Genomic DNA, 24,946 nt, shown 5'->3' on the forward strand with positions numbered 1-24,946 from the left:
GCCCCTTCCTCCTTCCTCCTCCTCCCCTAACTCCATCTCCGTCCACCCGCTCCACTAGGAGCACATCGCGCAGTGCCACTCCCGGACCCTCACGGCTACGGCGGGCGCGTCGCATATCAGAGGGAAAAAGAATTAGTTCTTCTGTTTAAATCTTTCCAACTTTTTTTTGTATGGTTTACAAAAATGGGAACTGCTTCCTTGTAGATGAGAGAAGCAAAGTGTATGCACGTTGAGCACACGCTACATTATGGCCAAGCATGCGCCCTTAAAATAGCATCTGAATAAGCGCCACTGACTTTAGACCAGCTTTCTCCTGGTCTGTGGCGGAAGTGTTTTCTGAAACAGCGAAATAGCACCAGTGAACGTTTGCGCCGGAACACGCCTCCTCTTTTCACTGAACCGCCCCGGGAGCACAAATTCATTCCCTAATTTAAGGACGTGCATCTGTGGAGGGAAAATTCCAATGTGCGCCGAATGCAAAATAGGAATTATACAAGCGCCAGAGTACAAAGTCAATTGTGCTTAGTGCAAGATAGAGCCCGAAGTGATAGTTTGGTTGTACTGTTGAGGGAATGTAGTGCCAAAGGAAAGGCTGTTGCAATGTTGTTTTCTTTAAATTGTATGTCTTTGGATAAGGACAAACTTTGGATCTTGAGCCTCTCTTCCGGTAAAAGTCCAAGAAAAGCAAAATCTTCAAATCTTCAATCCTAACATCGACCACAGAAATTATGTTTGGAGAAAGGAAAACTCTGCATTCCAGCACAAGAACTTAAACCCATCTGTGAAACACAGTGGTGACAGTATCACAAGTCGTTCTACCAAAGAATGGTTAAAGAAGAATAAAGCTGATGTTTTGGAATGGTCAAGTCAAAGTCCTGACCTTAATCCAATGGAAATGTAGTGGAAGGACCTGAAGGGAGTAGTTCATGTGAGGAAAGCCACCAACATCCCAGAGCTGAAGATTTTCTGTATGGAGGAATAGACAAGCCAATGTGCAGGGCTAATCAACAGTTACCAGAAAAGTTTAGTTGCAGTTATTGCTGCACAAGGTGGTCACACCAGATACTGAAAGCAAAGGTTCACATACTTTTGCCACTCCCAGATATGCAATATTGGATCATTTTCCTCAATAAATAAATGACCAAGTATAATATTCTTGTCTCATTTATTCAATTGGTTTCTCTTTATCTACTTTTAGTACTTGTGTGAAAATCTGTTGTTTTAAATCATATTTATGCAGAAATATAGAACATTTTAAAGGGTTCACTTTCTAGCACCACTGTAAATGCAACTGCTTGACAATTTGATTTGGATGTACTACCTAATAGAACTTTTGAAACATGGCTGTACGTTAATTGAGTGTAGAACTTTTTGTGCAGTGTAAAAGGGACAGTAAGAAGATGATTTTAACAGATTAAACTTCTTTGTGATCAAAGAAAAGCGCTCATAAAAATCATTGGCATCTGGTATTTGGTTGCATACAAATAAAAAATAGGAATAGGAGAGATATTGTTGACCACTTCAGTGTTTAATTCCTTAACATAAATGACACTCAACATGTTACAAAACTTACGCAAACATCAGTTACAAAAGCACAAACTGAAAGGAGTTTCACTCCACAACTTACACAACATGACTTTGGTTAAAGTTAAGAGTATTTTCAGTTTAGCCTGCTATTATTTTCCCGGTTCCAGTGTATCACAACACAGACAGTCATATGGTTCTAACATGTGAGAGCAAGCTTTGTTTGGGATACAGAGCAGCTCGGAAATGGAGTGTATTTACTGTAAATGATGAGACTATGGAATGTTAAGTGTCATTGCAAAAATAAGGAAGCACGATATTCTCGGTCAGGCCTGCGCAGACTGGTCTTGCTGCTTTGTAGACCACCGGGAAACACTCTTTTTAGCTGGTATGTCATATCGGTGTGAAGATACTGTACAATATTCTTCTTTTTCTAACTTGAGGTGCGACACTGTAGCAACAGAGACCATTTGATTTATCTAACAAAATATAAAAAATGATCTCTTTTATATATCTTTCTCAGCTGATTATCATTGACAATCAAAGCCTGTTTTCTTGCTGTGTATACAACAGTAAACTAACCATTTACAGCAGGAAACATGTGCAACAGCGAACCTTAACTGTTAAGAAGCTGACCTCAGCAGAATCTGGCACACTGATGTTACTATTTATGAATGTATGAGCCTATGTGTGATACAGCCATCTTCACCTCAGTAAAACAAAAGCACACTGAAGTTAAACAGTAGACAAATGATCTTTGCTGATGGGGTTATGTTACATAGACAAACAGGTGTATTTCTCAGTATAAGATAGTTCACATATGACAGCATAGATTACTCTCTCTATTTCAATGGAACCGTCTGTTGGAAGTCTTTTACTTTCTGTTGCTGGTAGTTTCCCATATTACTCTCATTAAATATTTTGATGACAGTTGATTTAGTGAAGTTGTAGACTGAAGTAAAAATGGTGGCAAAGTGAACTAAATGGCAAGTTTACTGTAGTGACAAGGTAACAAGTGTTAATGCTGAGCATGAGGACTACACTCAGCTGGCGTTCCTCTGTCAGTTTAACATTTATACTTTCTGTGTTTTAAATTTTGGTAGTGTTGTTTTTCCTTCTATTATGATCCCCATTGTTAAAAAATGTCACATATTTAAAAAAAAGCGTTATCGTTATTATTATTATTATTATTATTATTATAATTATTATTATTATTATTATTATTATATAGAGGTGATATATATACACTACACTGACTCTAACTGATTCTTATGCCACAGTTTTGTTTTGCATGTTTTCCACATGGAACACATGGTTGCATAGTATTTGTTTAAAATATACAGGGTTATCTTACATTTTTTTGTCCCAGCATTACTTAGAATTTTAAGTGAGCTTGTATTAACACTCAATGAGCTGCACTGAGTGTGTATCTACTTTGTTTGTGCTGCCCCTGAGCTGTGGACAGACAGCAGCAGCTGTAACTCACTCAGAACAAATGCCGTCAAGGGATGCCAAAACCGTACTGACTGGAAAGTCAGGTCAGAGGTCGCGAAGGCAGCCACACATCCAGCAACTCAAAGAGTGCCACCCGCAGCGACGTCTATTTCTGAGCAGGCTGGGCCCACACAGCTCAGTAAAAGATAAACACTGACTCCAAAATGAATTCTAATATCTAATATTTAAGTGGCATTGTTGGTGACTAATTTGCTGCATCGCAGCAGAGCAAAGGTTTACAGTGACAATCATGGCACTAAAGGTCACTATGTGATTTTGGGATGTCCAGGATGAAAAATGGTAGACTGATGGCAAAGTAAGAGCTTTGGCAACCAAGACAGTCAAAAAGTCTTCCAAATAAAACAAAAATATATGTCCTTTGTGACTTCCATTGCAACATGTACATGTATTTTGTGATGCCCCCATCAACAGGAGGGCATCATCTCCAAACTGTTTTCTAATCGGACAGTTAAGATTAAGTTAAACATCTTGGTAAGGGTAAAGTAAAGATTATGCTTTATCTTAAAATTACTGCTTATTAAGATTAGGAAACCTTTGCCACCATGATTACAATGAAAAGTCCTTTGTTGATATTGGGAAATCGACCTTCGCCAGAAAACACACTCCCATGTTGAAGTCTGACTTATCTATCCACACTAGCCTCTCCTCCCTCTGTAGCCTTTGTGGTTCAATAAAAATGTCACACTACTTCCTTCCTCTCTTCTGATGGACAACAGAAATAATTCCTACAGCTGGCAGGGGCAATGGCACTAAAATGTATAAATTACTTTTTGGCAAATCAAAAACACAAATTCCATCAGGATCACTTTGTGCATAAAGCTGCAACAACAGTGCCCACACCATGTCCACAGCCTGGTTTTGTTTCGCTGCATTTCAAAACTTGACAGTGGCACAGATGAATGGAATGAGTTAATGTGGGTTGACATTTCACTGCTTTTGATTTTCTTCTACTAACATTGTAGCACTTTGATTCACCAGGCATTCACCACACAGTCTGACAGGTCCCAAAACTGGTACTTTATAGGCTCACACAGATTGCAACATATAGACTTTACAGAGAGCGATGTGCACTGGACCCACAAGATCATCATAATAGTAAAGTGTGCAGGGCCCATTACTCAAAATGGCTTGTTTGTGGTTACAATGCATTCTGGTCTATACCGTGGTAAGTAGCAAGAGTGAAAGGTAGTTAGGTATTTGCTTTCAACACTGGATTCTCCCAAAATTTCAATAACTAAAACAATTCCTACCCTCAAACCTCTCTGCACCTACTGCAAATATCAAATTATATTAAACAAATGTTCATTTTGCCTACACCTGGATAGAGGGATGAACAATACAACACCAAACAACATAATAGATCCTAAAATGCAAATTCCAACACAACAGTACTTTTAAAATGTGTAACATGATTCCCTTAAGTGATAATGTGGTAGTTCATTTCTCAAATTTTGCTTAAAGTTTAAATCCCTCACCAGGTTAACAGATCACCAGTAAACATTATAAATGAGGAACGTCCTTTAAAAAGAAAGAAAAATAAGACCCGGTCCAATCCTATGGTAAAGAGAATAAAATATTTATAATCATTTCTTAAAAAATACCATAAAACCTATGATGTCAAAAATGTGTTTGGATGAGCTTTTGCCCCCTCAAGTCATTCAGGAAAAGGGTCCCGAGTATGAAACCCCAGAGCAGAGAGTCACAATCCTCAACATCTAGCGACTATAATACTTTAGTGTTCATAAAATTCCTTAACATAAACCTAGAGCAGGTAGAAAATACCAGTGTGCAAAAGTGGACTCAGACTCGGACTCGGAACATGCCCTGGCTCCACTGAAGGCGGAACAGTCGACAGTTGGCGATGCGCAGGGCGGCGCAGGCTGTTTTGGAGAGGTCGCTGGGTAACATCGGCTTAGTGCGATGCCATGTCCCGGTACTGCGGCGAAACTCTCGGATATAGTCAAAGCTTGTTCCTGTACACAGAGAAAACACCAGTGTTTCACTTTCAAATACATACGTTCCTGTAAGCCCATCTGAACTGTGTTGTTGTCTTACTGACCTGTGTCCAGGTCTCCCACTACATAAATGCTGGCTCCGATGGGCACAGCACCGTAAACAAAGGATGAGCTGGTTTGTATACACAGGTTCTGGTCATCCAGGAACATCCACCTGCAGCCATCACATAAACAGATATGGGTATCAATAAAAATGATAAAGTTTCTGTAATCCTATTAACATTTGCCTGGATTAGTTTCTTGATTTGCTATATAACAACATTGTTGTTTTCTTTCATTTATCCAGGTTGCTAAGAAACATCTTTTAGACTAGACATTTAGTAAAAGTTTACACTTTTTTTTTTAACCAAATGCCTCAGAAGCAGCATTTCCATATACTGACCTTCTCATCTCGTCATGGTAGAACTCAGACTTGCAGGTCATCATGTGTCTCTGATCGGGGTTGTCATTCTCTTGACTTCTAACTCCACCAAACACATAGAGCTCCTGGCCAACTCCACATGCCACTGAACCAAACCTGACAAGTAAAAATGACAGGGCATGTAATAGAGCAGCTATTGAATGTAACTAAGTATGTTTACTTAGGTACTGTACTTGGGCCTAATTTTGAGGTACTTTTCACTTCCACTCTGCTACATTTTGGAGGCAAATATTGTACCTATTGCTCCACTTCATTTGTCTGATAATGACACTACTAGTTACTTACAGATTGCTGCATCAGAGCCAAAGTATTGCAATTCTTAATAGCTCTATCTTATCTGTAACCGGAAAAAAACAAAAAAACAACAACACACAGATTGCCTTAAAAAAATGCAGAATATCAGACTGATAATCTGTTAATCCGAACAATATATACACATATAAATATATGTTTCATTCACTGTAACTTGTAGTTTGGATACTTAACGTATACTGATGTACAGTTTTGTAACACCATCACTAACATTGGGTATATGGTACCCAATATTATATGCCACATAAAACATACGTCCCATCAAAATATATTAAAGTAAACAAGACATGGCAAATTGAAGTACTCTTCTTTTAGTTCCCCCTAAGTCTCATAAAACATATACAATGTATCATGGGGGGACCCTTTAAAAGGCTCTAAAATTAGTGAATAATGTGGGAAACGTCAACAAAAACTTCCTTTAAAAAAAAATATGGAGCTGGGAACTTGTTCCTCGGTTAACTGAGCTAACTGTTCCTCCGGATGAAAATCACCTGACATTAGTGTTCTATGGTTAAGTACTGTACTAAACTTTTATTAAAGTACTATGCATATGGATGATTTACACTTTTAACAAAGTAATATTTTAACATGATTATTTCTACTTTTACTCAAGTATGACATCTGGATATAAACTGCTGTTTAAAAGTTTGTAATCTTACAATAGGTGGGGCAGAGAGGACCTTATTTTTAAAAAGGTCTTTCATGCCTTAGGTTGTAAAAGTCATCTTTACAGATGTCATTGGTAAAAAAGTGAATGCAAAAAAAAGCATGTTTTGTACCATGAGAACAAATGTTGTACAATGATTCAACCAGCCTGACAACTGACAGGCCAGAAAAATAAGACACAGCAGAACAGCTCCATAAGAATATAAGATATCACCAATCTTTGGTTCAATAAATTAGATGCTTTGCATCAAAATCTGCACAGTTCAATGGAAAAATAATCTTTACTTTACCCTTACCAAGATGTTTCAATGGAAAAACAGTATTCTTCCGTGTCAGGCATCACTGTGGGGATATGACTAAATTAAACGTTAACAATTTTTGTTTTGGGGCCTATTTTAAATGTAAACAATACATTTGGTGCCTTAATTATACGTTTGTGTAAAATATAATTAGCCATTGGTGTAGGGAACATAAAAAAACATCAGTATACAAGGTGTTGGAAAACACTGGTGCCGTTGTTCATTGTGGGTTTCAAAATGGACTCTCAATGAGCTCAGTCCCCCAGAATTCTCCAGGCCTTCACACCATGCTCCAAAGACTGCCTAGTTTTGAGCTACTATTGGTCAGGGTGACAGAAACTGGACTGGCCCCTCATGGGCTCAAAAGCTGCTGCAGAGCTGCTAGCTGCAGGTCCAGCAGGCCCATGTAACTTCCCTCCACAGCAGCAACACAAGGTCCTGCTTGTAACCAAGCTCAGTTAGCACCAACAATTGTGGCACAAAGCTTGCCAATTAGAACTGTCCCAAACGATTATTCTTCAAACGATTAATCTAGCAATTATTTTTTCGATTAGTCGACTAATCTAACAATTAATTTAACGTTACATGACCAAACAAAAGTACTGTAGTAACTGTAACTGTTGTTGGTAACTTATATGAGGAAAAAAATACCACAGTTGTAGGCGGAGCAGCGTCTGTCCTCCCGCCTGTCCTACCAACTCTTCGTCAAATTTCTGCCCGAAAAACAGCGTCTGTCACCGGCAAAAACCTTTAACTCACTCAAGTGGTTGTGTTGATAGAAATCACCACGATGGTCAGCCCTCCCGACCGAGACTAGTGAACTTTCCCCCAGAAAACAGCTTTTGTCCCCACAAGTGACAGATTCACGCAGCGACCTGTTTACTGATGGCGATTATGTAATATAGTAATTTAGCGCGAAAAACGGAACTCTTTCACCTTCTGGGGTGTTTAGGGGGCCGGGTTCTCAATCACTACACATTATTAACGGTCCACGGGTTTAGAGTGACAGGGGGGACACCTGGGAAACACCCCGACTTCATCATCATGACGTGTACCGTCACGTCTCTTTAGGAACGGCAGCGCAGCTTTCTGTGTGAATTACACAGCGGTTCGTCTTTATTCCAGTGGTGCTTCGCACTGTGTGAATAACCAACGGCGGAGAATTGACGAACCGCCGCTGCGGCGTTAATGCAGCGTCTCTGTGTGAGAGAGGCTATTCTCAGCCTCCGCAGGTACTACCACTTCCTGTTTGGGACGACGCGCCGATGCAAATTATTCATGTCGACGAATTTATGACGTTGATTACGTCGACTACGTCGACCATTGTCCCAGCCCTATTGCCAACTAACTTTTAGCAAGCAACTTCCAACAAAAGGAACACAATGCACAGAGCTGCTACCTCTGCAAAGGAAAGGAGCAACTGGTTCCTTCAAGTTTTCATCAGGCGGTGCACAGCAAGGACTGCACTGTTCAACATTAGAGTGTTGTCCTGCTCGGCTCATTGGCTGAGGAACCACCAGCACGAATTTAATGTAATGCAGGTGCTGAATCTATGCGGTTTGTTCACTGTTCAGGTGTTACTGTGATCTCTGTGTAGTCAGGTATTGGTAGTGGGGTCTAGTTGAGGTTAGTTAAATTATGCTTCACACAGACTCAGGGTTGTGCATGCAACTAACCACCTTTTGCACGCATGCACGCACCCCCACACACATACACACCCACCTGTGTATAAAGTATATTTTGGTTGGATTTGTGTTTTCATAGTTTCTTAAGCAGCATCTCATCTCTGCTTTACGCTGGCGATGTTGTCTTGTTGGCTCCTGGCTAAGATCCTGGATACAAGCGGCCGCTCCCTCAGACATAGGGTGAGGAGCTCTGTCACTCGGGAGGAGTTCGGAGTAGAGCCGCTGCACCTCCACATTGAGAGGAGCCAGCTGAGGTGGCTCGCATCTGTCGAAAGTGTCCGGGGAGAGGGAAGTCTGGGTGTCCCTACTCAGACAGCTGCCCCCGCGACCCAGCCCCGGATAAGTGGAAGAAAATGGATGGATGCCTTAAATAAAAGGCTTTTGAACCTACGTATCTAATATGGCACACGAGTGACTGCGCCAACCTCTTCTCTGTTAAGAACTCCAAAATCCTTAAGACTCTTAAGCTCGTAAGCTGTTTGATTGTAGTTGTTAAGTTGATAATGAAGAGTTCCAAACTGACAGTTTAGTACCTTTTGTGACTGTGTTAACAAATCAGCTATCAATCCCATTTTTCACAGGTGTTCCCCCGAGTAAATAAGTAAATGTAAATAAGATCATATCTTATATAATTAATAATTATCTTAAATTATCATTGACTGCAAAATGTAACTAATTCCCCTATAAGTGTTGCGTAATGCCCCAACACAGGTGCCTCGAAACATCTGATTTCAGAAAATTTCTGAAACAGATGATTTCATTTTGCCATTTTTATCTTCACATATAATTCTTAACAAATGCAGATAAAGTAATGTATCAAATTTCTATTCTCATGCTGTATATATTGTCACATCACCAACCCCTATTTAAAGATATAATGCTGAGTCTATTAGTCCAACAGTTGAATGTGGCTGTTCAACTCACAGCTTACAATAAGAAAAAAACAATATGTCAAACAATTGTGGCACACAAGCGATTACTAACCATCAATAGGCCAGTATTGACAGGGTGAGGGATGGGCCTACTTATCATCCAACCCAGGAACCACAAGGCAATATGATTCCAGACTAACATGATCAGACAAGATATCACTGGTTGACATAGTACATTAATTAATTTCAGTGCAAAATAGTAGGGTCAAAAATGATTTAATCTAATCTAAATCTAATCTTCTTGAGTAACATTTTGACACTTATTCTTAATGTAAATGTCAAACTGAAACTAAAACCGATAGCTCTGGGAGAGCATCATCGACCATGCAGCCATGTCTAATTTCAGGTTATTAGTAGCCCTTTTTACACAGCGTCTCCGCATTATCTCCGGAGCGGTGGTTCGGCAATTCTCCGCCGATGGTGATTCACACAGAGCGAAGCATCTCCGCCTTCACCTGTGTAATTCACACAGAAAGCCGGCGCTGCGGCTCCTAAAGAGGCGTGACGGTACACGTCATGATGATGACGTCGGTGTTTCCCAGGTGTTCCCCCTGTTAATCCAAACCCGCAGACAGTTTATAATCATATAGATGCTGTTATAATGTGTAGTGATTGAGATCCTGACCCACCAAACATCCTGGAAAGTGACGGAGTTACGTTTTTTGCGTTAAATTACATAATTATGCATAATCACCATCAGTAAACAGGACGCTGTCTGACTCCCTCACTCGCGGGGACGGAGGCTGTTTTCTGGGGGAAAGTTCCCTGAAGTCTCGGTCCGGAGGGCTGGCGGTCGCGGTGATTTATTTTAGTCACAGACACTCGGGGAGGTAAAGTTTTTTGCCCGTGACAGACGCTGTTTTTGAGCAGAAATGTGAGGAGTAGTCAACAGGACAGACAGGAGGACAGACGCTTCTCTACGTACAGCTGCGGTATTTATTTTCCTCATATAAGTTGCCAAAGACAGTTACAGTTACTACGTTACTTTTGTTCGGTCCTGTAACGTTGCTTTGTTGCTCTGTATTTAGTTGAGTGAAGGACCTGTGTAGTTATCAGACTGTCAGACCGACACGCCCTCGCTCCGTGCCTCCGGATTATCTGTTCACACTGGGAGGGCTCACCAATAATACGGCCCTGATACTACCTCCAGAGGCGGATCCGCGCTGGAGCGAAATTTCCCCCCTCTCCGCATCTGAAACTTTCACACAGAGGCGGGTGCGGAGAATTGGCACAGGATCCCCACATGCTAACGGCAGTGTGAAAGAGGCCAGTGTGTCTTCAGAACACCCCCCTTGTTTTCACTATTTTGGATTAGCCCAACCCACTCCAGACAAACAGATTGAAGAACCTACTAGAAGGCCTGGGTCCGGTGGTTTGTTAAATATTTATTTATTTTTATGCGTTTCATTAACAGTCATTCCTATTCTACCATGTCAAAGACATCAGCAGTGTGGCAGCATTTTATAAAAATGGAAAATGGAAAAAAAGTCGAATGCAAAGTTTGCAAACAAAAGTTTGTAGATTCACAGCTCGACTACAAACATGGCATATCACCTAAAAACAGTAAGCTAACTTGTCTGCGTTAGGTTGCTCCGTCCGTTTTAAGTATATGAACGATTATTTTTTCTTAAAGTGTACTTGCCTTTTGTGTTTAAGAGTAAAAGTTTTAGGTTATAGTTCGTGTCCCAGCCACGAAGCTGAGCTCCTGTTTTCAGTCTCGCTCTGTGCGAGGACACGCACAGAGCGAAATTGAAGTGGCTGTAAATGATTATAGCATGACAAAAACAATTGTCTAATAAATATTCCCTTAACAGTTCTTGTGCTGATATCACTAGTTGACATAGTACATTAATTAATTTCAGTGCAAAATAGTAGGGTCAAAAATGATTTAATCTAAAGCAAATAGACCAAAGATTTCTTTGGTTGATTGCAGCCCTACAAGCAAGTGCATACATGCGACAAAAAAAGAAGAAAACAAGACATAACATGACAAGAATAAAAGAAATGCAGACTTTAAACTGCCTGTATGTTAACAGAAACAAAGTTTGTTTTACCTTCTCTCTTTCAGAGGACAGAGACCCGTCCATTGTTGGGTTTTGGGGTCAAAGCATTCGACAGAGTCAAATAGCTTCCCATAGGAGCCCCCACCGATGGCATAGATCTTCTTGTTCATGGAAGCGTAGCAGCCAACCTGAAACAGAAGTCAGGCAAGGCTGTAGAAATCACAACATGTATAGAAAGGTTCACTGTGGAAAATGAATGTCTTGGTCTGAATTCTGTTTAATTTCCACAATTGTATTGCAACCGCATGGTCATTTTAGTTACATTGTTGCGTTTGTCTGACACACCTTCATGAAAATGATAACAATCTGGTGTGAGAGACCAAAAGCAGGCAACAACTGAAGGAGGAAGGGAAAGAGATTTTTTTTAGAGGACAAATTTTGCAAAAATATTCTAAAAAGTATTTTCCTGGCATTGTCTGCCTTAATCTTACTTGTTGACAAATAAAATGTACATTTAAAAGTTAGTGTTCATTTTAAGCTACTGCTATTCCAAATTTCGTTTAGAAACAGTAAGTAGCGGAAAGCTGACAAGCTACCCACAACTTAAGCACTGGGGCTGGTAAGAGTCTTTGCTCTGCTCCCAATCTTAGGCTGGAGTCCGAAGAAGTTTGTTACGGACACTGCAGTCCATTGCAGATTAATGTCACTCCATAACCTAAAACATACCATCAATAGAATGAAATTACAGAAGTCATTTAAGTCTCATTTGGATACATTTATGATAGGAAATATTTTGTTAGTGACAAAAGATTGGACATTCTGTTGGTTTTAGTTTGATTTCGCTACTTCAGCAAAGAAAGACTTGGGTGACCTCATCCATCCATCTTCTTCCACGTTATCCGGGGCCGGGTCGCGGGGGCAGCTGTCTGAGCAGGGACACCGAGACTTCCCTCTCCCCGGACACTTCCTCCAGCTCTTCCGGGAGGATCCCAAGGCGTTCCCAGGCCAGCTGAGCAACATAGTCACACCAGCGTGTCCTGGGTCTTTCTCGGGGTCTCCTCCCGGTGGGACATGCAAGGAACACCTCCCGAGGGAGGCGTCCCGGGGCATCCGAAACAGATGCCCGAGCCACCTCAGCTGGCTCCTCTTGATGTGGAGGAGCAGCGGCTCTACTCCGAGCTCCTCCCGGGTGACAGAGCTTCTCACCCTATCTCTAAGGGAGCGCCCCGCCACCCTGCGGAGGAAACTCATTTCGGCCGCTTGTATCCGGGATCTTATTCTTTCGGTCATGACCCAAAGTTCATGGCCATGGCTGAGGGTAGGAACGTAGGCTGACTGGTAAATCGAGAGCTTCGCCTTTCGGCTCAGCTCTCTCTTCACCACGACAGACTGCAATGATCTGCCTGTCAATCTCACGCTCCATCCTTCTCTTACTTGTGAACAAGACCCCAAGATACTTAAACTCCTTCACTTGAGGCAGGAACTCTCCCCCAACCTGGAGGGAGCAAGCCACCTTTTTCCGGTCGAGGACCATTGTCTCCCGAACCAGACAACTCCGGCCCCTGGCTGCGCCTAGAAATTCTGTCCATAAAAATAATAAACAGTCCCAGTCCAAAATGCACTGGGAACAGGTCTGATTTACTGCCGGCAATGAAACCAAGCCGCTGCTACATTCGTACAGGGACCATACAGCCCTTAGCAGAGGGCCTCCGACCCCGTACTCCCGGAGCACCTCCCACAGATTGCCACAAGGGACACGGTCGAATGCCTTCTCCAAGTCCACAAAACACATGTGGACTGATTGGGCAAACTCCCATGAACCCTCGAGCACCCTGCGGAGACTATACAGCTGGTCCAGTGTTCCGCAGCGAGGACAAAAATCGCATTGTACCTCCTGAATCCGAGGTTCGACTATCGGCCGAATTCTCCTATCCAGTAGAATAGACTTTCCCAGGGAGGCTGAGGAGTGTGATCCCTCGATAGTTGGAACACACCCTCCGGTAGGGATGTAACGGTATGAAAATTTCACACCGCGGTAATAGTGACCAAAATGATCAGTTATTGGTTTACCGTGGTATTTTTAAAATGTCTTCAAAATGTTGAAAAACTACACACTGATACACTGATAAATTGAAATAATTTCACCAAGATTTATATTTGAATAGATTTATTATATATCAATATAGTCCAAATCCAAAACCTTAACAAAAGACTGCAAAATCAACATTAAATAAGTATAAAAGAATGTATCAAAACGCGCAAGCAGGGAAAACAAAACAAAAATGTGAAAGTGGCAGGGAGATAGACAAACAGATAGACGCAGATCACGCCTTAGTCTTCTGAGAAATTAATTTCAATGCCAATCTTCCCCCCCCCCCATATTCTCTCCCCATCACAGCAGAGGAGGGAAGAGAGAAAGAGAGAGACAGAGAACGACCCCGCTCCAGCTGACTGATAACCTTGAAGTGATGTTAAATAAAAGGGTTTGATTTTGAAACAGAAGCCTTGTTGTGGTTGTTATTGTATTATTTATTCTTTCTGAGACTATTGCATATAGTTAATTATACATTTAATGATCAGCAGTTTCATCCTTGCGCTGTGTGATCAGGCAGCCTTCCCAAACGTCAGGCCCACCCGCCGCCTATGCCGAGCGTTAATTGCGCGTTAAAAAAATTAATGGCGTTAAGAGGAGGTTGCGTTAACGAGTTATTAATGCGTTAACTTTGACAGCCCTAGTTATTATTAATTATTACTGTCAATACTAAGGGTGCAACCAACAGATCACAAAACTCACAATTCAGATCATATCACTTTTGTTAGAAACAGGTTGGATAATTTTTAGATCAAAAATGAATTATGAATCCTCCATTTTGGCTCTTATCTCTATCTAGACACTTGTTATATCCACCATTTTGTATTATTCTTTATATATAGTCTATTCTACAAATAATCCACAAGTATTATATATTTATGATATTACTGGCTGGATATATATATATTGTCTGTCTCTCTGTCTGCCTGCTCGTCTGTTGTCAGTGGACTTGGTCGGTTTGATTGGTCAGATGTCTGCTGAGCCACAGGTAGATGCTGCTCCGGTGAACGGAGCTGAGATGAAAGTCAGTCATCTCAGTCAGTTTGCGTTCACTAACTCAGTCCACCCAGTACGTGTTTGTCTCAAATCCTCCTCACTACAGCTCTGCATCAATATTTGTGGAATTATTAGGTCGACTTTAAAAAGTGCAATAAACAATCAAAGCTAGGGTCTGTAATGTTGTTCAGAAACACATTTTGTTATACTGGGTGAAATGATCCTGCTATCCTGAGAGTAGTCATTACATTATGTATTCAGAAAAAGGAACGAAAATAATCGGACCTCTGTGGCAGCTGTAGGACTGAGAAAAATCTGATGCCGGAAATATTCAGCACACTCCTCTGCAGAAATACGAGTTGCAGGAGAAGACATTCATTTGGTTACAATGGCAGAGAAAATGCAGCCAGCGTTACTTGTAACAGCTTACCCCGCTAAAAAGGCAAGGAAAAGAAAGCCTGAGGCAGGAAAGGCTGCGACGAAAAAGGCTCTGGATAAAGAAAGAAGTCGGACCGAGTCAACATCGGTGTGGCGTTTGAGCGGTGGAGACAACTGGGGCATGTGAAGGGCTTGAAAAGTGATGCAGAGGTTGCTCTCTTTCTGTTGGACAGGTAATTATTTGTTTTGTTTCAGGGGGATTTGTTATTTTCATGAAATATGTGAGGTTTGCCAACTTGGCTACGTTTGTAGCTCGTATTAGCACAATGCTAACGTTAGCTTCGGTCCGCTGCGTTGCGGCTACGATCCGGTTTTGCTCCGCCGTTGGCAATCCCCACCGGTCGCGGTTTGAGTCCGCAACAGCGCAGTACGATAGACAGCTGGCCTCACGATGTGTGCTAGTGTCAACACGGAGTGTTTTATTTTGAAAAGTAACCAGATGTAGTTTGTTATTTTGGCGCTTGACTTCCTGTCTCTTCCGTGCTAAATGCAGCTGAATTGCTGCGTGTTGGTCCGGCATCTCCCTCTCCCTGCTGAGTCCCACTAACAGATGCGCGTTCAAGTTTGTGGGGGCGTGGCTTTGGACGGAGCACTGAAGGGGGGGGGTTGGAACTTAGGTGCCACTTTCAAATCTCGCTAGCTCTCTTGCTGGCTCTCCAGGATTGTAGACCCTAGCTTTAATAAGCGGTTCAGATAACGTGCCAAATCACGGATCAACTTTGTTCAGATACCATTATCTGGTCAGTTTAAATTAGTGACAACAGCAAATCAGACAGAGAAAACTCGACATACACATACATCACCCGAGCTTAAAGTTAGCTTACCTTGCATTCGCTGAACAGTTGAGGGTGATGGTCGTACAGTGAAAGTAAGTAAATTGGAGGTGTTGCTGCCCCTCGCAACAACTTTCTTCTTGCAGCTCCTGTAGATAGGGCTGGCATCCTCAACCAGCTGTCCCTGAGCATTCTTATAATAACCAAAATACGCCCAGACTGCAGATTTGGTTCTCTTTGAGGACGGAAAAATACCTTGATGCGCGCTGCGCATGCGTATCTTGCAAGTTTTCTACACCGTGGTTATCGGCCGCAGCGGTTACCATGGTAATTAAAACTTAAACGGTAATCTTCACTGTCGGGAATTTTACCATGGTTTACGTGACACCGGTAACTGTTACATCCCTACCCTCCGGTCCCCCTTTTTGAATAGGGGGACCACCAGTCTGCCAGTCCAGAGGCACTGTCCCCGACTGCCACGCGATGCTGCAGAAACGTGTCAACCAAGACAGCCACACAACATCCAGAGACTTGAGGTACGCAGCGCGGATCTCATCCACCCCTGGTGCCTTGCCACTGAGGAGCTTCTGGACGACCACAGTGACTTCAACCTCTAAGTCCCCAGCCTCTGCTTCCTCTATGGAAGGCATGTCAGTGGGATTGGTGAGATCCTCGAAGTATTCCTTCCACCGCCCGACAATGTCCCCAGTCGAGGTCAACAGCTCCCCAAGTGTTGGTGGAGGATTGCTTCCCCCTCCTGAGGCGCCAGATGGTTTGGCAGAATTTCTTTGAGGCCGACCGATAGTCCTCCTCAATGGCCTCCCCGAACCTTTCCCAGACCAGAGTTTTTGCTTCCGCGACTGCCCGTGCTGCCGCATGCTTTGCCTGCCGGTACCCGTTAGCTGCCTCAGGAGTCCCCCGAGCCAACCAGGCTCGATAGGACTCCTTCTTCAGCTTGACAGCGTCCCTTACTTCCGGAGTCCACCACCGGGTTCGGGGATTGCCGACACGACAGGTACCGGAGACCTTACGGCCACAGCTTCGGACAGCCGCGTCAACAATGGAAGTTGAGAACATGGTCCATTCAGACTCAATGTCCCCAGCCTCCCTCGGGATCTGGTCAAAGCTCTCCCGGTGGTGGGAGTTAGAGACCTCCCTGACAGAGGGTTCCACCAGACATTCCCAGCAGACCCTCACAATACGTTTGGGTCTGCCAGGTCTGTCCAACTTCCTCCCCTGCTAGCGGATGCAACTCACCACTAGGTGGTGATCAGTTGACAGCTCAGCCCCTCTCTTCACCTGAGTGTCCATGACATACGGCCGGAGGTCAGATGACACATCTACAAAGTCGATCAATGACCTCCATCTAGAGTTCTCAACAGGCCTGAAAATTACAACCCCACCCGACCCGGCCCGCGGGTTTTTAAGCACGAACCCGACGCAGCCCGACACACCAGCATTAATTGTCTGTCCGAACCGGGCCCGAACCCGACCCCCCGCGCGCCTGCATTGTTTTCCTCATACACTTGTTATTGTAACTTTGCCAACGGCGTCAGGTCTGCGTCTGCCCCTCCCCATGAAGCAGGCAGCCAGACTTACTCTTCACCACACGTGAACAGCGATGATTCACAGAACAAACAATATATAATTTACAACCTGCAAGAAATGTGTTTTATGAAATGTGTTTCATACAAAAGGAAGCCCGAGGCCTGACCCGACCCAGCTCATTTGCGTGTTTTTTTGGCCTGAACCTTTGTCGGACCGGGCCGACCCGTTGAGAACTCTACCTCCATCCTTGGGCATCCTGGTGCCACGTGCACATATGGACGCCCTCATGCTTGAACATGGTGTTTGTTATTGACAAACTGTGACTAGCACAATAAGGCGCACGGAGGCGACCCTCTTGCTCACCGGGGTGAACTCCAACACATGGCGGCTGAGCTGGGGGGCTACAAGCAAGCCCACACCAGCTCGCTGCCTCTCACCGTGGGCAACTCCAGAGTAAAAGAGAGTCCAGGCTCTCTCAACGAGTTGGGTTTCAGAGCCCAGACTGTGTTCAGGAGGTGAGCCTGACTATCTCTAGCCAGTACCTCTAAACCTCCCACACTAGCTTAGGCTCTTTCCGCCCAAGCGAGGCGACATTCCATGTTCCCATGGCTAAGGTCACCGTCCGGGGATTGGGTCATCAGGGCCCCCGCCCACGACTGCCACCCAAATCTCACTGCACCGGCCCCTTCTATACCCTCCTGTGGGGGGGTGAGCCTACTGGAGGGCTACTTGGGTGACCTTATTAGTGAAAATATTAAATCAATTTGCCCCACTAATAATACATGATTTCCTGCTCATTTTGAGTACAAAGAGTCAAGTAGAGCTCCCCTGTGAGGAGGGAACAACTGCATATGAGAAAATATTGTTTAGGAAATAATACTGAGGTTCAATGGTACAATAAATCCTGATACTGAGTTTTGATAATAATGCTCAACCTTCTTACACGTCTGATATTATTCATAAATAGCACTGACGACATTACCAGGGATGTGATTGGACAACGAAAAAAAAGCAAGGGGGGGGGCTGGTATGTAACGCTGTTACTGTGATGATACATGACACTTAAATATTGAATCTGTGTCTATAATAACCACACCCTGAAATGTAAATGTGTCTTGGTTCATTTAATTTAACTTAAAATTTGGACAACTGACTGCATAATATATGAATCAGAAACAGAAATGCTTTACAGCAGCTCCCATTCAAAGTCAAAAATATGCAGAAAAATAGTAGTAATAATAATAATAAACTATTTATATGCTGCATATTTATAATAGAAGCCTACTGCAACTGTACTTTTTTTACCATTAAATGTTATTTTATACATTATCATTATTCTATAATGTTCTGTCATGGAGTACATCACTTCACTGCTAACAGAAAAGAGAGCAGCTCACTGCCAGTTGCAGCCTCTTATCGTGATCTGCAGTCTTTGTTAATTTTTTGTCATGATTGTTATTATTAGTACTTAGATTATCAAAAATCACAGTTACATGTCAGGATGTGGTCATTATAGACAGATTTAACATTTAACTGTCATGTATCATCACATTAACAGCGTTACATACATTAGCAGCTGTAAACACATAAACACATTATAAAACACATCATGTGGTCCCCTTTAAGCGCGGGGTGCAGGTGTATATTTTGGTAAATAACCACCGGTTCCAAATTAATGCCGAGTCCAATTAATTTTTTTTTAAAAAACAAAAAAAACATCAAGGAAGAAGACGTGACCACTGACACTGCACGATTTTTTTCTTCGCCTTTTTCACGTAGCAGTCATCACACTGATGATCGCCATGGCTCCGGTGCAGCAAACTTTCTGTCTTAAAATATGCAGAGGAAAACTCGGGAGAAGCAGCCGCTAGATGTTTCTCTGTCGACCCCAAGAGAGTGAGAGACCGGCGAAAAAATAAAACGGAGCTTCAGCGTCTGTCCGCGGAGGACAGCAACAGGGCCAGACTGCCTGCTGTAGGGAGGAAGAAGGCTAACGAGGAGCCTGAGATAAACATGCGGGAAACAGCTATCAGCAAACGGGTACGCCACGAGAGAGTGTCCCGCAAAATGATCTGGGTGATGGAGAAACAAATGTACGCCACCGTGAGTGACAGCAGAGGTGAGGAGTTTCGGATTTTGTGAGGAAGGAAATAAACGCCTGGTCTGTTAAAACCTACTGGTGGTTAATGGTGGTCTGGCGGTCCGCCGGTCCTACCCCCCCCCCCCAAAAAAATGGATTTGCCTGATTCACGAGGGTCGCATTTTCATGTCGAAAAATCCGGATTTCCGGAAAAATCACATGCCTGATTACATCAAACAAGTTAGAGGGGATATAATGTTAAGTACTGGGTTGTGGGATTGTTATGCATATTCTTTGAAATGTGATATTTGTCTGCATGTTGTTACCTTACGGATCATGGTCATACTGGTTTGCATTTTCCAGGTACTGAAGTGAGGGTCAAACACTTCAACAGTGATCAGCTCCGTCTCTTGATTCTCTCCTCCAAGAACATAGATCAGACCGTCTAGTTCCACCACACCAAAGTTCTGACGAGCCTATGTACATCAGTGACATCTCAATCAAAGCATAGCAATGTCCCACGCATTCAACTATAAACAAACTCTTTGTGGTCTAATGCTCCATTGAAATCACACTTAAAGCACAGGTATTGCACCATTCCATTTCTGACCACCAATGCTGACAAATTGCAATGAAGGTCCAAATCTTGGGACCTACTTTACAGTATGTCATATGTGACAGCAGTATTTGATAATTTGATCATGCCTTTTTAACTAATCTAAATTGAAAACAGTACAACGATAGTATATTTAATGTTTTATCTCATCAATATAACTGAATTTTAGGAAAAAATGTATGTTTATTCTGAATTAGATCCCAGTAAATGTTTCAAACTAATTGGGACATGGGCAACAAAAGACTGGGTAAGTTGCGTTATTCTCCAAAACACCTACATTCAGTTAACCAGTTTAACTGGTAACAGGTGATAGTATCATGATTGGGTATGAAACAAACATCCTTGAAAGACTTGGTCGTTCACAAAAAAGGATGAGGGTGAGGTTCACCACTTCGTAAACCAGATGATAGTATAAAGGGATATTAGCACATGGGCTCAGAAACACTACGTAAAACTACTGTTAGTAAACATGGTTAACTTAAAAAAATATTGCATTCTGTTTTTACTGACATTTTACACAACATCCCAACAGTTTAAGAATTCAGGTCATATTTTGAAATATAATTTTGATACATAACTATTGTTGAGAGTGTTCAGCAATATACAATCTCAGAATTACTCACTTTTCCCAATTTTATTTTAAGGAGAGGATTGGAGTAGTCTACCATCTGCCTGTTCTGACAGCATGGTTTAAAGTGAACCTGTTTTGCAGCACTGCTGACACCCAGTGGTCATAAACTTAAATAAACAAGTCAGCAAAAATACACTCTACACTCTTTAATGTAACATGGCTGCAAAAACATGGTTTGTATGATCGGCGAACAGCAGCAAATTCAAATAGAGCAAATACACATTTTCAAACCATTCCAATATAAGAAAAAGGGACAGAAATTCTACTGCGAATATAATTCTCAGCGGTTGATCTACTTTTAATAGAGAGACCATTCTAACTCCTGAAAACTCACAAAAAATAAGGTCAGAGAATGAGCTGAGTATACCTGTAGCATTGTGGGTATGGGGCTCCAGGTGTTGGATTCTGGGTCATATTTTTCTCCACTGTCCAAGACTGTGTTGTGTTCATCTCTTCCTCCCATCACAAACAGAAAACCCTCTAAAAGACACAAAACATGGACTTAATATTTTCTTAATCTGCTAGTTGCACTGTTTTACTAAAACCCTAATTCTGATGAAAGGCTCATAATTGAAGGAATTCCTCATAACCAGTATTTGGCAAGTTACCTCCAAAATGTAATGTATATATATATTAATGAAAATAATATATATAACTGTTATATGTTACCTCTGTAGCGTTTTACCCTTACTACTGCTCATGACATGGGGCAAACATATTTTATATGCATCACTTCAGTGATGGTGGATTTTCCTGGCCTAAGCCCAGCACTGACCGGCAGCTACCACCCCGTGTCCGAGGCGGGCTACGCTCATTGGCTGTAGCTCGATCCAGCCCTGTCTGTTGGTGTCATAGAGTGGACACATGCAACGCGTCACAGCAGTCGCCCTCCTGTTTCTGTACAAAAAAACACAAACAAACCGGACAGGATGTGAGAAGACAGTATGATCCAAGTGAATTAAGCATTACTCTTCAAAATTTTACTCAAATAAACCATTATTTCATCTGTCACTGAGACATGTCATCTGTCTTGGACATCATTTAAAATGACAGAAAATGTCTGCATACCAACTACAACTGAAGACCGTTCAAAAGGCAACTTTAGATTGTTCCATTTGAGTAAGAATTACTTTGAACTGACATATATTTATGCCAAAGAAATCTGTAGATTTGAACTGCTTAGCATTTTCCCTGAAAATGTGGTGAAATAAATTCAAGGGCCTCTTTGTAGGCCAGGGTTGCACAGAATGTGTCATCATGTTGATAATTGCATGTCCAAACAGAATGTAATTGGTCAAATAAAGATGGTGGACAGTGACTCACTTGCGATCCTCACCCCCTGCGACAACGATACACTCAGAGTATCCTCTGGGTTTGAAAGCAGCGAGCAGAGCCTCACCCTGCAGCTGACCTTCTGTCAGCACCGGCTGACAATATTCTCTGATAACCTCCCTCATTAGCGGCTCTCCCAAGGCCTGGTGGGATACCATGTTGTTATACTACTGGTTATACTATGTAGTACATAGAAGTTTAAATCTGGATGACACTTTATGGTTTCCTTACCTGCTCTCTCAGGTAGCCTATGTCAAGGCCATGCAGCCATACTGCAGACATCACTTCCTTCATGTGTACCTGCAAATACAGATAGAATAAGACTCAATGGCATTTATACAGTGATCTGGGTGAATATTGGATTCTAGTTGGCCCAAGCGTGTCAATTAACTTTTGATGTACTGACACCTCTGGAACTAAAGTAGCTCCAGTAAAACTGTCTGTTCACCGCTCTAAATAAATGCACTACATCCTGTATCTAAAATGAGTGGCATTGGCATGACTTGGCTGTGGACACCTCAATATTTGAAATCAATTAAATTATTTTTAAAATATGAATATTTTACTTAGAACACTGTGTAGTCCTTCAGTGCATCATCCTCTAAAGAACACAGGGTGGCGCTTATAACACACAAGCTGCATGAAGCAGCCCATACACTAAAAGGTGAGTGAACCCTGGTTGATTTTATAAAGCTGATTAAACTGTTTTAGTGTGCGATTACTCACCACTCCAGCTGCTACACTGTTCCTCTGATCTACTGGTAACAAGTAATCCTCCCACATCCCATTCACTATTCAACTACGCATTTCAATCAATCAATCTTTATCTTTATAGTGCCAATTAACAACCTAAGTCATCTCATGACACTTTCTTAATCGAGCAGGTCTAGACCATACTCCCTAATTAAGCAAGTACTTTGTTGACAGTGGCTTCTTCAGTTCTAACTTCTGTTCTTCATTTAGAACTGAAGAAGCCTCTTGGATGAGAGATGAAAAGTCTTCCTAGATTTACCATGAACTGGATGACTGAGATCCAACCTTTTTATTATAAAGCTTCCATCATTAACCATATAACTGCAGTTAATACTTTACAAGTTTTTTTCAATCACTAAAATGTATCAATATTTGCAAATCAGCCATTCCAAGTTGCAGGGCTACATTTTCCATAGCCTCTAATGCTCATCACCCACCCTGCGATCCTCAGGGTCATGTGCGAACCATCGCACCACAGCCTCCAGCACATGCTTTTCATTGCCTATGTTCAACTTCTCCATGGCCAGCACTTCACAGATCCGGTTTGGGGGCAGCTCCCTGAATTCCTCAGAGACAGCCACATCTGCAAAATGTGTCTGCAGAAACTCGGTGGCAATGTAGTGAACGTGATGAAGGCAGTAGTGCAGAGAGAAGAGCCTGATGCCTATGCAGTTCTCTGCAGTAATGCAGCTCTCTAAGAACTGGCAGCACAGGAACTTGAGGTCAGTCATGAGGAGCAGGTCAGACGCCTGCACCATGTCCTGGATGGTGTCTTCACTCAAAGTGATCTGTGTGTGAAAGACAGACATGCAGGTGGTGAGACAAAGATGAAAGTGGGGCAGCAAACACATACCTTTGCTTATCAGACCAAAAAACAGTGTGTGTGTGTGTGTGTGTGTGTGTGTCATTCTGCACACTCACTTCACCACTGAAGATGTAGTCCAGGATCTGTTTCATGATGGACATGGACACTCCTTGCAGCTCAATCCTGTATGTAGACCCATCTTCCTTAGGGGGATTGTAATTCAGCTTGGTCCTAAAAGGAAACCATTAACACAACTTAATGACACATATGCCATTAAAACCTGCTGTACTTGTATCATTCTTGGCAGTGCCAATGCCTTAGTGAAAGTGGACACACCCATTTTACCAAAGACATGTAATGCAAGACTATATTAGGGCTAGTGTAACTGAGTCAATGCTGTAAGATCAGGACACATGTTCTGACCTGATATAAGGGCTAGCAGCAGCCAAGATGTTTTTCTGCACGGGAAGCTCCTCTCCATCAACCACCAGGAGAGCGTCGTGGAAACTTTGCTCATGCCAGAAGACGCGAAGCACTCGGAGGAGTTTCTGGGAATGTTGTGGGTCCGAAACCTTCGAACCGGGTTCACCATCAGAGTGGGGCATGGCTAAACCTGCCTTCAAACAAATTAACAGGGGACATTCTTCAGTACGGTTTGCACAACACACAACACTGACATAAAAAAAAAAACTGTCTAACGTTATACAATGGCTGTATAGACTGCTCCCTCAGTAAGTCACCTGATACAACACAACACAACACAACACAACACGGTGGGCATCAGCGGGCTACATTGCGTAGCTTGTAGGTTTTGTTTACTGATTACTGTGGGAAAACACAACAGTTTCTATTACTAACAGGTTTCTAGATTAAGTTTGGCAACGGTGCTGGAGAAAATAGTACGTTAGGGCTATGCTAGTAGCACAACAACTGACAACAAACAACAGTTATATGTCGAAGTCGAAAAAAGGTCGCTAGCCATGGTATTCATAATTCAGTAGTAGAACGGGTCACTTAGCTAACAGTCAGTGAGCCAAATAATTAGCAAATGAGTAAAGCTACAAACACGTTAACATAGGCTTGAGCATTATACGTTTGAAATGGTTCAAAACTGTTATGTCAGTCCATTCATTTTAGCAATTCAAGTGTACTCTCCCTAGGTGTCTTACCTTAATACTACGACAAGTGTTTTTCTTTTCTGGGTATACGCTGTACCTAACTCCAGTCAGGACAACATAAATCTCTCCATGCGAAATGTTCTAACTGACGTGAGGACATGTATTATGACGCGTTCGCTGCAAAAGGAAATATGGGAAATATGAATTCAACGTGTTGATATATATATGTGTGTGTATGTGAAACAAATTGTAATGCTATAAAGCCAATAGAAGTTAAACGATAAACAACGTATCCCCATACGACAATATTTTATAATCAAAGCTCTCATGAAATATATGGCGTTTACAATCACAGCCATTCCATACTAGAATTCATCTGGCACATGAACGCA

General features: G+C 42.4%; 1 protein-coding gene across 2 annotated transcripts; it reads right to left on the minus strand.

The window, feature by feature from the left end:
* Positions 1 to 1,507: 1,507 nt before the first annotated feature.
* gan (gigaxonin) lies at positions 1,508 to 24,891 on the minus strand. Of its 2 annotated transcripts, none has more exons than XM_030425484.1 (13): positions 24,606 to 24,891; positions 23,860 to 24,049; positions 23,553 to 23,667; positions 23,069 to 23,419; positions 22,110 to 22,178; positions 21,870 to 22,021; positions 21,322 to 21,443; positions 20,914 to 21,026; positions 19,626 to 19,775; positions 11,424 to 11,560; positions 5,437 to 5,571; positions 5,099 to 5,208; positions 1,508 to 5,012 (listed from the first exon to the last, which is right to left on the minus strand). In XM_030425484.1, the coding sequence occupies exons 2-13, from the start codon at positions 24,039 to 24,041 to the stop codon at positions 4,840 to 4,842; spliced, it is 1,809 nt and encodes a 602-aa protein (XP_030281344.1). In that variant the 5' UTR covers positions 24,042 to 24,049; positions 24,606 to 24,891; the 3' UTR covers positions 1,508 to 4,839. The 2 variants fall into 2 exon arrangements, with proteins under 2 accessions (XP_030281344.1, XP_030281343.1); XM_030425483.1 differs by having other exon boundaries at positions 23,860 to 24,053; positions 24,606 to 24,883.
* Positions 24,892 to 24,946: the final 55 nt, after the last annotated feature.

This window comes from Sparus aurata, chromosome 8 (genome assembly GCF_900880675.1).
Source record: "Sparus aurata chromosome 8, fSpaAur1.1, whole genome shotgun sequence".
Lineage (NCBI taxonomy): Eukaryota > Metazoa > Chordata > Actinopteri > Spariformes > Sparidae > Sparus > Sparus aurata.